The sequence below is a fragment of the Haliotis cracherodii genome, unplaced genomic scaffold (assembly GCF_022045235.1).
Source record: "Haliotis cracherodii isolate W230 unplaced genomic scaffold, xgHalCrac1.p SCAF_7, whole genome shotgun sequence".
In the NCBI taxonomy this organism is placed as follows: domain Eukaryota; kingdom Metazoa; phylum Mollusca; class Gastropoda; order Lepetellida; family Haliotidae; genus Haliotis; species Haliotis cracherodii.
Genome location: NW_027266330.1, coordinates 12,906,393 through 12,924,045, shown reverse-complemented (window position 1 = coordinate 12,924,045; position 17,653 = coordinate 12,906,393). Strand labels below are relative to the sequence as shown.

General features: G+C 41.4%; 2 protein-coding genes across 3 annotated transcripts in view; one reads left to right on the top strand and one right to left on the bottom strand.

Annotated features, from left to right (window-relative positions):
- Positions 1–2,952: 2,952 nt before the first annotated feature.
- On the bottom strand, positions 2,953–6,129 carry LOC139448293 (transmembrane protein 126A-like). 2 transcript variants are annotated; one of them, XM_071229841.1, is made up of 3 exons: positions 6,047–6,129; positions 4,365–4,542; positions 2,953–3,504 (listed from the first exon to the last, which is right to left on the bottom strand). In XM_071229841.1, exons 2-3 carry the CDS (start codon positions 4,526–4,528, stop codon positions 2,979–2,981), a joined length of 690 nt encoding a protein of 229 aa, XP_071085942.1. In that variant the 5' UTR covers positions 4,529–4,542; positions 6,047–6,129; the 3' UTR covers positions 2,953–2,978. The 2 variants fall into 2 exon arrangements, with proteins under 2 accessions (XP_071085942.1, XP_071085941.1); XM_071229840.1 differs by having other exon boundaries at positions 4,365–4,552; positions 6,047–6,122.
- Positions 6,130–6,588: 459 nt separating this feature from the next.
- LOC139449122 (disks large homolog 1-like) overlaps positions 6,589–17,653 on the top strand; it is a 346,607-nt gene continuing 335,542 nt past the window's right edge. The window contains exon 1 of the mRNA XM_071230606.1: positions 6,589–6,823. Within this exon, the coding sequence (XP_071086707.1) occupies positions 6,805–6,823 (19 nt within the window). The 5' untranslated portion in view covers positions 6,589–6,804. The remainder of the gene's footprint in view (positions 6,824–17,653) is intronic.

Below are 17,653 nucleotides of genomic sequence, written 5' to 3'. Positions count from 1 at the left end.
GTCTCGACCACAGTCAGTTGTCGACAGTCGACCTGTCCTGTTATAACGTTACGAAGTGCAGTCAGATGTACACACAGCGACAAAACGTAACAAGGTAACAATTCGGACATATTTCGGCCAGATCCAACTGGGAAAAGGTTCAAAGCCGCAGAGGTCTACAAGCACACATGGCAACTGATCCCCTTGGCTGGTGTCCTCTCATAATTGTTTGCCAAAACTTGTAAAATGACTTAGCTACGTCACAATAGGACATTGATTTGCGGTATATTAGACTATTCTTTTGATAACGATAGCAATTATCTTAGTAGTTTCTCCAGATTCCCGATGGTTAAATATGACTCCATTGTCGAATGACAAGAACGACCCCATACTTGTTCATAAACACTGAAAGTATAGTCCCTATTTGACCTTATATGATAAAGGTTCTTATTGAAACTTCTGTATGTTATATCCTCACATTTGCTTTAATAAGTTCATACGCTAAAAATAAAAAAAACAAAACATACCAGCGCCCTCTATGGGGAGTTTGCATTAGTTCTGTGTTGGGTTGACAAGAGAAATGATTAGAATTACTTGAAATTCGTTAGTTCGGATTAGACTGTCCCTTGTGAATGAGGGAGTGAGTTTTCTTTGACGCCACTTTGAACATTATATTGGTTACATCACGACATGTCAGCTTTATGTGGGGTGAAAGCTCATAGTGTTTGTTTGTTGATAACGCTACACTCAGCATTTTTCCAGAATTGTGGTGGCGGTCTGTAAATAATCGAGTCTGGACCAGACAATCCAGTGATTAACGTCATGAGCATCGATCTACACATGTGGGATACGATGACATGCATCAAACAAGTCAGTGGGCCTGACCACCCTGAAATCTATTTTTTGACGCTTGTTATGTAAAAATGTTTTATTTGCAAGAAATAACAAATTTCCTGGTAGAATTGCTTCAAATGTTCTCTAAACAAGGCCATAGTTATATCCAATCCCATACCTTTTGCCTCTCTAAACAATATTCAGAAGTACAGAGTTGATAAAAAAACACGACTGCTGGGACGGAAACTTGGGTACGGGTGGGACCTGAGTAGGACCCAGGTCTCCAATGAATTACCCGGACCCGTTAGTCACGTGATATATTGTTTAATGACAAGAATTATCTAAAACTCTATGGTTACACTATAAGTCACTAATGTTCCCATTTCTTTATGATGATGCACCTATTCCTTCTGACTTTTATGTTTGAATAAAGATAAAACGTCATGAGGTAAACTTCAGTGTATGCATGACCAGATCGTTTTACACATGTATCTAAATACATTTTGCCAGGGCTAGGTCAAACGTATCCAAATCGGACAGTTTGTACCTATCTCTAGACCCGTGAAGATCCGGGTAGAATAGGTCTTCAGCAACCCATGCTTGCCGTAAGAGGCGACTAACGGAATCGGGTGGTCAGGCTCCTGACTTGGTCGATGCATGTCATCGATCCCAATTGCGTTGATCAATACTCATGGTATAAATCACTGGATTGTCTTGTCCAGACTCGATTATTTACAGACGGCCATCATATACCTGGAATATTGCTGAGTGCGACATTAACAAAACAAACAACCAACCAACCTATCTCTAGATATCTGCAACCGATATCCGGTTGGCTCGGGTAGAATGGTGGTAGGTACTCGAGTAGTAAATTTATGTATTTTCTTAACAGATCCCTATATGCTGATCAAATATAACACACGTGGGGCTGCACAAAAACAGAAGAATAAAGGACTTACCTGAAACAGCATTTGAGTCTAGTCATTGGCATGAAAATACCCAGTAGAACAGACCCAAGAGAGTAAAAATATATTGAATACCCAAAAACTATCAATACCCAATGTGAATGATAACATTAGCAATGGCAATGCTAATTTTTTTATCAGGAGCCCTGCTCACATTAATCAGACACAGCACGACAAACCAGAAATACTCTTCATCGCAGTACACAACTCACTTATATGTCATCTATTTCAGTTCTTGATGTTCAATATTTAACAAAAATCATGGTGTCCCTATTGGCGATAGTGGAAAATATGGAATGTTAACTCCTATTTTTGTTTACCCCAACATTGACAGAAAATGGAAAAGAATATGTGATTTTAGTGTGTGGGAAACAATGAAATTGTTTGTTCAATGGTGAGAGTAATTTGTCTCTTGAAAAACCCCAACAATTTGTCAAACCCTGCATCATCCTTGATCATTCAGTGTATTCCATCTTCCATTTTGATAAACACTCTGGACCAAAAACTGGGCTGGAACGGGTAACTCGGGTACCCGGGTCGGGTGGTTACTGAGTAGGACCCGGGTACCCACAGGACTACCGGGACGTGACATATTGTTTAATGACAAAAAGTATCTAGAACTCTATGGTTACACTACAAGTCACTAATGTTCGCTTTTCTTTCTGACTGTGCACCTATTCCTTCTGATCTTTCATATGGTTGAATAAAGATACAACTTAATTCAACTTCAGTGTATGAATGACCAGATTGTTTAATACGTGTATCTAAATACGTTTTGCCAGGGCTATGCTAAAAATGTTCCCAATCGGACATTTTGAGACATCTCCTGAGACCTACAGTGGGTACCTGGGTAGGGTCGGATAATAGGGGGGTGAGTACCCGCGTAGTAAATTTGGACTCGTCCCAGCCCTAACCCAAAGCTTTGATTTGGAAATGATGTCCCCATCACCCTCATCACCAACTCATCGCCCAGAAGTTCTCTTGCTGACACGCTTTAAATCAATCAATCAAACTGACTCTTATGAACAACAGTTATTCACAGATCTGATTTCAAATTTGCAGCCTCCAATGAACAAACACAAAATATAATCAAAAGACTGTTTCTAACTGGAAAAGAGTTTCTGAGCTGAAACACATAAACGTACAAATAAAAGACGACTTTGTAAAACCTGTTTATTGAAATCACGCACACACACTCATCTAATCATAACCATCCTCATCGTTACGTAAACTACCTGACGTCTTCACCAGAACGTTTTGAAACTTTGTTATCTCTCTCTCCGCTAAAAGCATTCCGAAGGTAAACTGTCCTGCCACAAGTAGAAACAGCCCGCCCACCATCGGCGACGTCCTCCTCATCAGATTCAGTATGAGAGTGGGCTCTGTGATCCTTGGGACGGGGACAGTGTAGTATTTCCTTGCCAGGATGATACAGGAAACAGGGGAGAGAAGCAAAGGATAAAGTCCACCTAGCAGAGAGTTAACTGCCCCTGATCTTGTCTCCATACAAACAGTGCAGTCGTACTTGCCGACAAGAATATTGTTTTGAACGTAAAACTGATGGAAGAAGGCTGTCATCATGGCAGGAAGGCAGACCGCGGGGAGGTAGCTGGCCATTCTGCCATAGTTCCTCAGCCGGAACTTTTGCCTGTAGTGGGCGTTGATGATCCAGCCGCCTACTGCTGCTGTGGCGCTGGCTAAAGCTGTACCATGTCGCAGTGGCCATCTGGAATTATAGCAAGTGAGTTGAGCACAACGCTTAAAGCAGTACTTCAATTCTATTAGTAACAGTAGCATGGATAGAAATTCCACACAAACTCCTTGTCTGCTTGTTCAATATGTTAAGTAGCCATAGAGACTGTTTTCAATTTATTTGTAGTTCTGTATGTTTCTCGGTTAACCTCCGAGTTTCAATTTGGGAATCACCTTGTAACAAATGACCTGACCACCTGATCCCGTTAGTCGCCCCCTTACGGCAAGCATGGGTAGCTGATAGGGCTGGGACAGGTAACTCGGGTACTTGAGTCAGGTGGGTCCTGAGTACCGGAGTGTGGCCAATTTCTGAGTGAATTGGGGTTTCACTTTGGAAATCACCTTGTAACAGTTGGTTGGTTGGTTTGTTGTTTAACGCCACACTCAGCAATATTCCAGCTATATGAGGGCGGTCTGTAAAATTATAGAGTCTGGACCAGACAATCCAGTGATTGATATCACAAACATCGATCTACCCAATTGCGATCGATGACATACATCAACCAAGCCAGCAAGCCTGAACCCCCGATCCCGTTTGTCGCCTCTTACGACAAGCATAGTCACCTTTTACGGCAAGACCTATTCTACACCGGATCTTCACAGGTCCCACACCTGTGAATCAAGTCATACCTTTTTATAGCATCAGCCAATATTGCAGAAACACCAATCAACATGAAATTGCTTTACACATTTTACTGAAAAATTGGGAACAAAACCAAGAAAATATTGTTAGCCAGACAAACACATTAACCAATCTGGTTCGTACCCACAAGACATCTCAATGTATATGTCTGGAGCCAAAACCTACACCAGTCAAAGGGAAATAACTCTTACACTTCTAGTGGTTTGTCCCAGTTCCTGATCAACTTCATGTGATGCATGAGGACTTCCTCTGTGGTCATCCGCACCGCACCTTCAGGAACATCCTCAATATGCTTCAGCCTGTAGATGCTTCTATCTTTGGGTTTCCCCTCCTCTGTCAAGGGTAATGGCTCCATAATGTCTGTTATATCTGAAAGAAACTTTCATTCAGTATGCATTTTAAGAGTAGTAGGGCTAAATTCTTCTCATAAATTTCACCAAACATATTAGGCACTACGTTTTTTTATAATTTTTCTAGCAAGAAGCATTTTGTTTTTACTTTTTAATACCTTAAAGGCCTCATATGAAAACTACAGGAATTTTCACCATTGATGATTGTTTATAATCGGACCGGTCAGCCATTCATTGTAATCAGAAAAACATTTTTTGTAGTTTCTGACAAGTGCACATCAAATAACACGTTCGTTACATCTTTTACTCCAATTTGAAACCACTCTAAGCAAAGATTTGAAAAACACTTCATAAAAAGTCATTCGTTTTTGTTTTTGTATGTTTGTTTGTAAGCTGTTTAACGCCGCACTGAGCAATATTCCAGCTATATGATGGCAGTCTGTAAATAACTGAGTCTGGACCAGACAGTCAAGTGATTGACATCATGAGCATCAATCTACATAATTAGGATACGATGTCACACATCAACCAAGTCAGATCCCGTTAATTGTCTCTTACAACAAGCATGGCTTGCTGAAGATCAGTTCTAACCCAGTTAGAATATCAGTTCTCTTCACTGGTTTCATGTCTGGTCAACCCTGACGCAGAAAACTTGTGTATTTGCCGCAGTAGAGAATATGCAACATAATTTCCCCATTGCATCAGTTGTGACTCAGATTATTCAAACTCAATATTTTAATTGCACCATACTGTCAGTATACTAAATACTGAAACGACCAGAATTTTGTGTGAAGACTGAGATAGTGATGAAATCCATCACTTCCAAAAGGATGCCATGGTGGCCAATATGTTATTATGGGTATATCATAATATCATATAATAACAAAATGGATTCATAAAAAAATATGAAGGGGGGCCAGAGTCTAGACACTGGCCTACTTCAAGTTATTCAGGATTCACTTTGTCAGTCTAGACTCAAATTATGTTTGTTTGTTGTTTAACGCCTCACTCAGCAATATTCCAGCTATATGACAGCGGTCTGTAAATAATCCAGTCTGGACCAGACAATTCAGTGACTGATATCAAGAACATCGATCCACGCATTTGAGATCGATGACATGCATCAACCAAGACAGCGAGCCTGACCACCCGATCCCGTTAGTCGCCTCTTACAAGCATATTCGCCTTTTAAGGCAAGCATGGGTGGCTGAAGACCTATTCTAACCCGGACCTTCACGGGTCTTGTGTACCATGGGCACTAAGTAATTAGCGCCCATGTTTACTGAAGAAATACTTAAAAAGTCATCGTGGCAGTGCAACTATATTAGCCTATACGCGTAAAACACAAATGCAGGCTTTTTTGCAGGTTAGTTTTTGAAGCTTTGATTAATTTTATCAATATCAGTTAGTAGCCGACAAAATTGTACCGTCCACTCGTTCCCGGGTATAAATAACTAACTTGCTCTCACTGTCATATCCCAATTTAGCGCATGAAATACGGTAAAAAAGGGGTGTGCGTTTACCACAATTCCATCATTTGAAGGTTGATGAAAACTTGACATTGAACGTTCCCATTTTCACGTGTTGTTAAGCGGAAGGAAGTGTCCGTTCTCATGAACATAAACACATGCGCATTGACAACTAGGTCATAGTGACCTAGAATTAATTTGCAGTAATTATTTTCTGCACTGCCAACAGAATATATATAAACCACACGGCTCCACCATAATTAGCTCCATCTACTAATAAAAAGAAAGATCTTCCACGCCAAACTACAATAAACTAAAAATACTGACGATGTAAACATGAAATTGCGGGAAACGTTGTATGCTTGCAATAATCAGTGTGATGTTTGGATACAAGATTAATCGAAACACAGTTCTACATTGTATTCTGTTCTTGTTGCATTTTTTTAAACAAGTCATAGCATATCCCTCGTAATGTTCCCTAACTCCCACATATATATTGGAAATCTGTTGAGAGAAATGATTTACAAATGTTGATAAATATACGAAAATAATCACTCCCTGATATTTTAGTCACGTGACAACTCGTTTGCAGCAGCCGCCATATTACGGCCTATTTCCTAGTTTGGCCCTTGTCATTGTAATTTACAAGTTGACAGTACTTTGAATCACCGTTTAATCGTACAGGGAGGTACATGTGCATTGAGCAAGCCTGTTAATCATACGGATCAATTAATCTTAGAGTCTACAAGACCCAGTTAACGGTCAGAGACAGTGTGAAAACACTGACTGTCACAGGTCACGCTGAAGGAAACATGCCGGTGCGAAAACAAGGTAGGTAATTTGTTTTGATGACATTGTGATGTAATTGTTTTCCTTGATAAGGAGAAAATCACACACGCATATAGTCCCATTCGCACAACAGAGGTTTTCATTTTAATCTGTGCTGTTTTTCAATGGTTTGATAATTTTCTTATGGTTCGAAATTAGCTGGACGATGACAACCACCTGCACAACATCAGAAGCATACTTCACGACTTCGCCGTTGACGAACACGCAACTGGCTATAAAGACATTGTTTTGAGTGCATTACTTCAAAAAAGTAAACTTATTGATAATCGGGTCAGTACAAATGAATTGACTCAACGGGCAACACGCAATGTACACAGTGAATATTATCAAGAAGCCTAATATTTACTATTTACCAGCTGTTTACATGGCGTTGTTTTTTCATGCTCTTTGGAATTGGTGAATGATTTGTTTTCCTTTTCATAATTATTTTAAGTGAGTGGTTGTATTTCATTAAATGCAGTGAGTAATATATTTGATGCTAATTTGCCTGTAATATTGCCTGAGTCAATGAACAGGAAAACCATGATCAAAGTCATTAGGGTACGAAGGCGCACAGTTAGTCAAGTTACACAGTTTGACCAACCAACCCTCAATTTTACTCTGGTCTTGCAATTAGCTTTTGGGTAATTGTGGGTAAATAATTACCAAAAGTGACTCAAAGTCACTTTGCTTCCACTTCCTGACACTGCACTGGGGGCATCTAGGGCAAATGAGATGATTTGGTCTCTTGTAGTCTGCCCCAGGACTGTTAGTCAGAGACTGGTCAAAACCCAGAGAGGCAAGTTGTTTTCTCATAAAATTGTTATTTTACACGAACCACCAGACAAAAGTTAACGGGCCGTTGGGTAGCCTAGTGGTTGAAGTGTTCACTAATCACAGGTTTGATTCCTGACATGGGTACAATGTGTGAAGCCCATTTCTTGTGTCCACCGCTGTGATATTGCTGGAATATTGCTAAAAGCGGCATAAAACCATTCTCACTCACTCACTCAAAATTGAACTGTGGACTAGTTGGATATGACCAGTGGTGTTCGTCCCTTCTTCATATGTGTTTCATGTGCATGATGAAAGCAATTAGATGAAGGAGTGGAATTGAAAAGATCATCAAGAAGACCAATCAGTTGCTGATTGTGTCGTTGTTGGCTGATTGTGTCATTGTTGTGTCGTTGGCTGATTGTTATTGTTTCCTGCGGTAGAGGTCGATGCATTACCAAACAGTGAAGTGCATTAGTTGTTGTGTCTATTGATGAACTCTTTGAACAGTCGTAGTTTTGCTGAAGATTTCTGCACTCACACCTGGTTTATATAGTAATGGGACTGATTATCAGTGTTTGATTACTTACCTCACAGTGTTCACACTAGTACTTGGTTACCTCACAGTGTTCACACTAGTACTTGATTATCTCACAGTGTTCACACTAGTACTTGGTTACCTCACAGTGTTGACACTAATACTTGGTTACTTCACAGTGTTGACACTGTAGTACTTGGTTACCTCTCAGTGTTCACACTAGTACTTGATTACTTCACAGTGTTGACACTAGTATTTGATTACTTCACAGTGTTGCCACCATAGTACTTGATTACTTCACAGTGTTGACACTAGTACTTGGTTACTTCACAGTGTTGGCACCTTAGTACTTGATTACTTCACAGTGTTGACACCTTAATACTTGATCACTTCACAGTGTTGACACCGTAATACTTGATTACTTCACATTGTTGACACTGTAGTACTTGATTACTTCACAGTGTTGACACTGTAGTACTTGATTACTTCACAGTGTTAACACCATAATACTTGATTACTTCACAGTGTTGACACTGTAGTACTCGATTACTTCACAGTGTTGACACCATAGTACTTGATTACTTCACAGTGTTGACACTAGTACTTGGTTACTTCACAGTGTTGGCACCATAGTACTTGATTACTTCACAGTGTTGACACTAGTACTTGGTTACTTCACAGTGTTGGCACCTTAGTACTTGATTACTTCACAGTGTTGACACCGTAATACATGATCACTTCACAGTGTTCACTGCAGTACTTGATTACTTCACAGTGTTGACAATGTAGTACTTGATTACTTCACAGTGTTGACAATGTAGTACTTGATTACTTCACAGTGTTGACAATGTAATACTTGATTACTTCACATTGTTGACACCATAGTACTTGATAACTTGAGTGTTGACACTGTAGTACTTGATTACTTCACAGTGTTGACACCAGTACTTGATTACTTCACAGTGTTGACACTGTAATACTTGATTACTTCACAGTGTTGACACCAGTACTTGATTACTTCACAGTGTTGACACCTTGGTACTTGATTACTTCACAGTGTTGACACTGTAGTACTTGATTACTTCACAGTGTTGACACCTTGGTACTTGATTACTTCACAGTGTTGACACTGTAGTACTTGATTACTTCACAGTGTTGACACCTTGGTACTTGATTACTTCACAGTGTTGACACCATAGTACTTGATTACTTCACAATGTTGACACTAGTACTTGGTTACTTCACAGTGTTGACACCAGTACTTGATTACTTCACAGTGTTGACACCATAGTACTTGATTACTTCACAGTGTAGACACTATAGTACTTGATTACTTCACAGTGTTGACACTATAGTACTTGATTACTTCACAGTGTTGACACTATAGTACTTGATAACTTGAGTGTTGACACTGTAGTACTTGATTACTTCACAGTGTTGACACCTTGGTACTTGATTACTTCACAGTGTTGACACCTTGGTACTTGATTACTTCACAGTGTTGACACTATAGTACTTGATTACTTCACAGTGTTGACACTATAGTACTTGATTACTTCAGTGTTGACACTATAGTACTTGATTACTTCACAGTGTTGACAATGTAATACTTGATAACTTGAGTGTTGACACTGTAGTACTTGATTACTTCACAGTGTTGACACCAGTACTTGATTACTTCACAGTGTTGACACCTTAGTACTTGATTACTTCACAGTGTTGACACTGTAGTACTTGATTACTTCACAGTGTTGACACTGTAGTACCTGATTACTTCACAGTGTTGACACTGTAGTACTTGATTACTTCACAGTGTTGACACCATAGTACTTGATTACTTCACAGTGTTGACACCTTAGTACTTGATTACTTCACAGTGTTGACACCTTAGTACTTGATTACTTCACAGTGTTGACACAAGTACATGATTACTTCACAGTGTTGACACTGTAGTACTTGATTACTTCACAGTGTTGACACTGTAGTACTTGATTACTTCACAGTGTTGACACAAGTACATGATTACTTCATAGTGTTGACACAAGTACTTGATTACTTCAGTGTTGACACTGTAGTACTTGATTACTTCACAGTGTTGACACTGTAATACTGTTGCCTAGTGGTTAAAGCATTCACTCGTCACGCCAAAGACCTGGGTTCGGTTCCCGACATGGCTACAATGTGTGAAGCCCAATTCTGGTGTCGCCAGCTATGATATATTAAATATTGCTAAAAGTGGTGTAAAACCATACTCACTCATCCACTACAACTTTTCGATTTCTGTATTAAATGCACAGAGCAGCTAATGCCAAATGTTGCTGGAATATATTGTCAGTGTATTAGTTTCACTGTTTGACCACAGATTCTAGTCATTTACCTGATGTCAGAAAACCATTACTACCGCAAGAGATGCTTCACTCGCCACCCACTTTTGTACTTAACAAGTGGCTTACAATGCAGACTGATACTCCATGTACCCTGCCACGCATTATTTTGGATATTACCATACAAAAACATGTGTGATATTTTGTTTTAATTTCAGATATATTCATGTCTTGTTGTTTTGGGTTCCCTGTTACCATGGTTATTAGAAATGAATGAGAACACTGATTTAATGACTAGTGGGTGCCCAGTTGGAAGTTCAGGTCCAGATAAGTCTCCAGTACTCTGATGTTTGTTGAAAAAATGAGGAATCAGTGGTTATAATGTGTCAGTTACTCAGACAGCATCCGTAGTTCTTCATGATGCTATTACAGCTATTTTGCCTCACTCATTGTAGATTACTTACCATGCTTACAGGTGGCCTTGATATTGCCAGGGTTTTATCGCGGGTTATAAACTAAGTGCCCATGGCAGGCAAATGTTCGGAAAAAATCATTATGTTGTTCAAAATTGTGAATAATTTAATCGTTTCTTATTTTCCAAAATTCTGTGGTATTTTAACCTTGCAATAATGTAAAAATAATCATTAAAGCCGCATCCTCTTTATCGGTCCTGCTATCAGGGATTTATAGTTACAGTTACTCTAAAGAGTCATGACATTAGTTCTAAATCAGTGTTCATTTCAGAAGCTGAAACCTGTGAACATCCGGTGTAGAATAGGTCTTCAGCAACCCATGCTTGCCGTAAAAGGCGACTAACGGGATTGGGTGGTCAGGCTCGCTGACTTGGTTGATGCATGTCATCGTATCCCAATTGCGTGGATCGATACTCATGATATCAATCACTGGATTGTCTGGTCCAGACTCGATTCTTTACAGACTGCCATCATAAAGTTTGAATATTGCTGAGTGAGGCGTTAAACATAAACAAACAAACAAACAAACAAACAAACAAACAAACAGCAGCTGGAAACTGTCCCTATGACCCGCACCTTTCTAAGAATTGGGGACATTTGATGAAACCAAGGGAAACCAATATTTTTTATATAAAGACATAAAACTTGTTACCTTTTTTCACTGTTCATCAGGAATTCAACTTGTCAATGTCACTATAAGTATTCACATTTTCCTGTTCACATTTTATTTGACCCGTGAAGATCTGGAGTAGAATGGGTCTTCAGCAACCCATGCTTGCCGTAAAAGGCGACTAGGCTTGTCACAAGAGGCAACTAACGGGATTGGGTGGTCAGGCTTGCTGACTTGGTTAATGCATGTTATCGTATCCCAATTGCGTGGATCGATGTTCATGTCAGTCACTGGATTGTCTGGTCCAGACTCGATTATTTACAGACTGCCAACATATAGCTGGAATATTGCTGAGTGTGGCGTTAAACAACAAAATGACATTTTATTTATTCACTTTTCAAAGACAGTTCAGCCTTTAGTTCGAGTTAAAAAAATCTTAAATTACTTCAGTTCTTATCTGCAGCCACAGTCTGACCATCATTTTTTTACATAGTTTTGGATAAAAATTCAATAAACTTGGTCCCTTTGTCTGCTTTGGTTTCTCAGACGCCATGACAAGCTAATGGCAACATGTGACAGGGATACGAGACCGTAAAATGAAAGTTTACAGCCGTTGGGCCAAGTAATTGAACAATCTAATAAAAGCGTGTTAGTTCACAACGGTCCATTCCTTCGGAATGTCGCTAAACCTATCACTTCTAACTGCTAACTGAAGACTAAAGATGACAATAATTGAAAACTTGCCATTGAAATACAGTCAATAGCCAAAGGTACAATAGACAACATATTTTAGTTATTGGATATGCAGTGGTAGAAACTAACATTTTTAGACCCTTTTTAAACCCTTTAAAAATGGCAAATTTCTACTAGTCCTAATGATACGTTAATTGTTGGGCAGTTTGGGAAGGACTACAGGACTAGTGCCAATTTCTAACACTGATATGACGTCGCGCCCTTTTGGGGTGAAGATTTTTTTTGTTGCACCATTAGATAATTTTGTGTAAAAGTCCCCTTGAAATGAACTATATTGACAGTGAATTGGGAATTGTTTTATTCCAGTATGGAATTATCTGACATTTGCTCCCGTGTTGGGACCGAATTTTGGCCTATGAACAGGTCAACATAAACCCTGGGGGCACGGGTGGCCCAGTCGTCTAAGGCGCCGCAATTCGCTGTGCAGAGTTGCGTCCCTTGGACACGCCAGAAACCTATGAACCCTGGTTTGCCCCGATTATGTTTCTAGGTTTGTCAGCCCCATACCGGTGCTCATGGGTTTCACGGAAGTGGTAAACGTCTGAGACCTGCATCACTTCAGGCTTTCCTCCCACATTAAGCTGACGTGCCGTGATATAACTGGAATAATGTTAAAAGCGACATTAAACCCAACTCACTCACTCACTCACTCACTCAGTAGATTATATTGTTGTTATATAATTTTACTTGTCTCAGACTTTGGACAAGCAGCTAAAGTCACAGACTGTACTTGTAATTGATTATCCAATGATTGATGACAGGTTACCATGGTTACCCTTTGTTGATATAATGATAGATTGTTATTATCCATAATCAGTGTTATGAAATCTGGTGAAACAATAACTGATGACATATAGCTGGAATATTGATGAAACAAACAATGTAAAAGAATACTATTTGACATCTGATTTACATTCCAAATATTTGAAAATTCCCTATGTCAGGCCTCAAAGTTTAATTTTTTTACCAAGTAGCCATATGGCTACAAGTATTTCTTTCCAGGTAGCCAGTGGTAGAATCAAGAAGTCAAGCCAATATTGTAGCTAGCCAAATGAATTTGAAATCTTTTATCAAGTAACTCTTACAATATGTACACGTTATAGCACTAGTCTTGGAATTGTATATTAGTGGAAACTGTGCTTGATTTTTGTTCTTTGTGACTGGAACAATGATACAATTGATGTTTCTAGATTACATAGGTATCTCCTTGCTTACCCAATGAGCATTGTCCACTAGAATATGTACAAATTACATTAATATTTATGTATTTCAGTTCATTGTCGATTTTTAGAGGAATTATTCGCGAGTACAATTATTAGCAGACATGTTTTCCAAGATCAGCTGTTATTCATTTTTGTGTCTACTGTCTAAAATTCAGAGGTTTCCAAATGACTACCTCTGAATTTTAGACAGTAGACAATTTGAAAGTTAGGTCACAACTTTGAGGCCTGCCTATATGTGTTAACATGGTAAGCAATTGCTTTAAACTTTAAGTGACAATTTCTGGAAAATACTGATGAAAGAGATGATGACAGATGAACAAACTAATTTCAACCAGTAATCAGTGATAAAATTTACTGGTGACCTACATTTGTAAGCCTCTTTTCACTGATGTTGATGCCAACACAAAGGCATGTAGCTAAGCAAAAACCTTACATACTGTTATTTTATTTTGATTATCTCTGTAAACAATGTCTGCCAGTGAGGAAACATTGATGTGTATGTGGCTGTGATGTCAAAACACGTGTCAGAAAGATGTGGCCATGTGTACATGGTGTAACCATGAGCTGTGTGGAGAGAGATGCGCTACAGCTTCATACATCTGTGGGGGGCACGGGTGGCCCAGTCGTCTAAGGCGCCAGGATTCGCTGTGCAGAGTTGCGTCCCGTGGGCATGCCAGAAACCTATGATTGTGGGTTTGAATCCCGGTTCGCCTCAATTATGTTTCTAGGTTTGTCAGCACCATACCTGTGCTCGTGGGTTTCACCGAAGTGGTAAACGTCTTAGACCTGCATTACTTTGGGCTTTCCTCCCACATTAAGCTGACACGCCGTGATATAACTGGAATAATGTTAAAAGCGGCGTTAAACCCAACTCACTCACTCACTCACTCATACGTCTGTGAATCTGCTGAATAATTGAGGTGTGTAGTATCACTGGTAAACTGTATACCACGATTTGAAATGCTGATGAATATGCTTTGTTTTGTTTTGTTTCTTTGTTGTTTAATGCTGCAGGGCAATATTACAGCCATATGACGGCAGTCTGTACATAATTGAATCTGGACCAGACAAGCCAGTGATCGATATCATGAGCATCGATCCATGCTATTGGGATATGATGACATGCATCAACCAAGCCAGTGAGCCTGACCACCTGATCCCTTTAGTCACCTTTTACAACAGCCCATGTGTGTCATACCCAGCAGCCCATGTGTGTCAAACCCAGCAGCCCATGTGTGTCATACCCAGCAGCCCATGTGTGTCATACCCAGCAGCCCATGTGTGTCATACCCAACAGCCCATGTGTGTCATACCCAGCAGCCCATGTGTGTCATACCCAGCAGCCCATGTGTGTCATACCCAACAGCCCATGTGTGTCATACCCAGCAGCCCATGTGTGTCATACCCAGCAGCCCATGTGTGTCATACCCAACAGCCCATGTGTGTCATACCCAGCAGCCCATGTGTGTCAAACCCAGCAGCCCATGTGTGTCATACCCAACAGCCTATATGTGTCATACCCAGCAGCCCATGTGTGTCATACCCAGCAGCCCATGTGTGTCATACCCAACAGCCCATGTGTGTCATACCCAGCAGCCTATGTGTGTCATACCCAGCAGCCCATGTGTGTCATACCCAACAGCCTATGTGTGTCATACCCAACAGCCTATGTGTGTCATACCCAGCAGCCCATGTGTGTCATACCCAGCAGCCTATGTGTGTCATACCCAGCAGCCCATGTGTGTCAAACCCAGCAGCCCATGTGTGTCATACCCAACAGCCTATATGTGTCATACCCAGCAGCCCATGTGTGTCATACCCAGCAGCCTATGTGTGTCATACCCAGCAGCCCATGTGTGTCATACCCAGCAGCCCATGTGTGTCATATCCAGCAGCCCATGTGTGTCATACCCAGCAGCCTATGTGTGTCATACCCAGCAGCCTATGTGTGTCATACCCAACAGCCCATGTGTGTCAAACCCAGCAGCCCATGTGTGTCATACCCAGCAGCCTATGCGTGTCATACCCAGCAGCCTATGTGTGTCAAACCCAGCAGCCCATGTGTGTCATACCCAACAGCCTATGTGTGTCATACCCAGCAGCCCATGTGTGTCATACCCAGCAGCCCATGTGTGTCATACCCAGCAGCCTATGTGTGTCATACCCAACAGCCCATGTGTGTCATACCCAGCAGCCAATGTGTGTCATACCCAGCAGCCCATGTGTGTCATACCCAGCAGCCCATGTGTGTCATACCCAGCAGCCTATGTGTGTCATACCCAGCAGCCTATGTGTGTCATACCCAACAGCCCATGTGTGTCATACCCAGCAGCCCATGTGTGTCATACCTAGCAGCCCATGTGTGTCATACACAGCAGCCTATATGTGTCATAGCCAACAGCCTATGTGTGTCGAACCCAGCAGCCTATGCGTGTCATACCCAGCAGCCTATGTGTGTCATACCCAGCAGCCTATGTGTGTCATACCCAGCAGCCTATATATGTCATACCCAGCAGCCTATGTGTGTCATACCCAGCAGCCTATGTGTGTCATACCCAGCAGCCTATATGTGTCATACCCAGCAGCCTATATTTGTCATACCCAGCAGCCCATGTGTGTCATACCCAACAGCCCATGTGTGTCATACCCAGCAGCCTATATGTGTCATACCCAACAGCCTATATGTGTCATACCCAACAGCCTATGTGTGTCATACCCAACAGCCCATGTGTGTCATACCCAGCAGCCTAAATGTGTCATACCCAGCAGCCCATGTGTGTCATACCCAGCAGCCTATATGTGTCATACCCAGCAGCCCATGTGTGTCATACCCAGCAGCCTATATGTGTCATACCCAACAGCCTATATGTGTCATACCCAGCAGCCCATGTGTGTCATACCCAACAGCCCATGTGTGTCATACCCAGCAGCCTATATGTGTCATACCCAGCAGCCCATGTGTCATACCCAGCAGCCCATGTGTGTCATACCCAGCAGCCCATGTGTGTCATACCCAGCAGCCCATGTGTGTCATACCCAGCAGCCCATGTGTGTCATACCCAGCAGCCAATGTGTGTCATACCCAGCAGCCCATGTGTGTCATACCCAACAGCCTATGTGTGTCATACCCAACAGCCCATGTGTGTCATACCCAGCAGCCCATGTGTGTCATACCCAGCAGCCCATGTGTGTCATACCCAGCAGCCTATGTGTGTCATACCCAGCAGCCTATGTGTGTCATACCCAGCAGCCTATGTGTGTCATACCCAGCAGCCCATGTGTGTCATACCCAGCAGCCCATGTGTGTCATACCCAACAGCCTATGTGTGTCATACCCAGCAGCCCATGTGTGTCATACCCAACAGCCTATGTGTGTCATACCCAGCAGCCCATGTGTGTCATACCCAGCAGCCTATGTGTGTCATACCCAGCAGCCCATGTGTGTCATACCCAGCAGCCTATGTGTGTCATACCCAGCAGCCTATGTGTGTCATACCCAGCAGCCTATGTGTGTCATACCCAGCAGCCTATGTGTGTCATACCCAACAGCCTATGTGTGTCATACCCAGCAGCCCATGTGTGTCAAACCCAGCAGCCCATGTGTGTCATACCCATCAGCCTATGTGTGTCATACCCAACAGCCCATGTGTGTCATACCCAGCAGCCCATGTGTGTCATACCCAGCAGCCTATATGTGTCATACCCAGCAGCCCATGTGTGTCATACCCAGCAGCCCATGTGTGTCATACCCAGCAGCCTATATGTGTCATACCCAGATATGAGTTTTTGCTATGATCATATACTAGTGTCCTCAGGGAATGGATCATGTCTGAGGTTCAGTGAGCTGATCATTACACACTGATACATGTTTAGTTATTGACATGTCCCTTATTTATCATTTATGCTTCAATCACTAAGCTCCCTATCAACCGTTGTTGCATGTGGATTGTGATAAATTCAAATGTGTCATTTATAACCAGTGCCAAACTTGTCTTTTGAATCTGAGATAAAGAATTGGAAATGTTTTTGATGGTTCCCTGAAAATATTTTTGTGTCAGCAAGGTCATGTTGGAAAAATTGGCCAGATTTATTGAATTGGCAACAGGAATTGTGTTAGGCCACCATGGGGCAATAAATT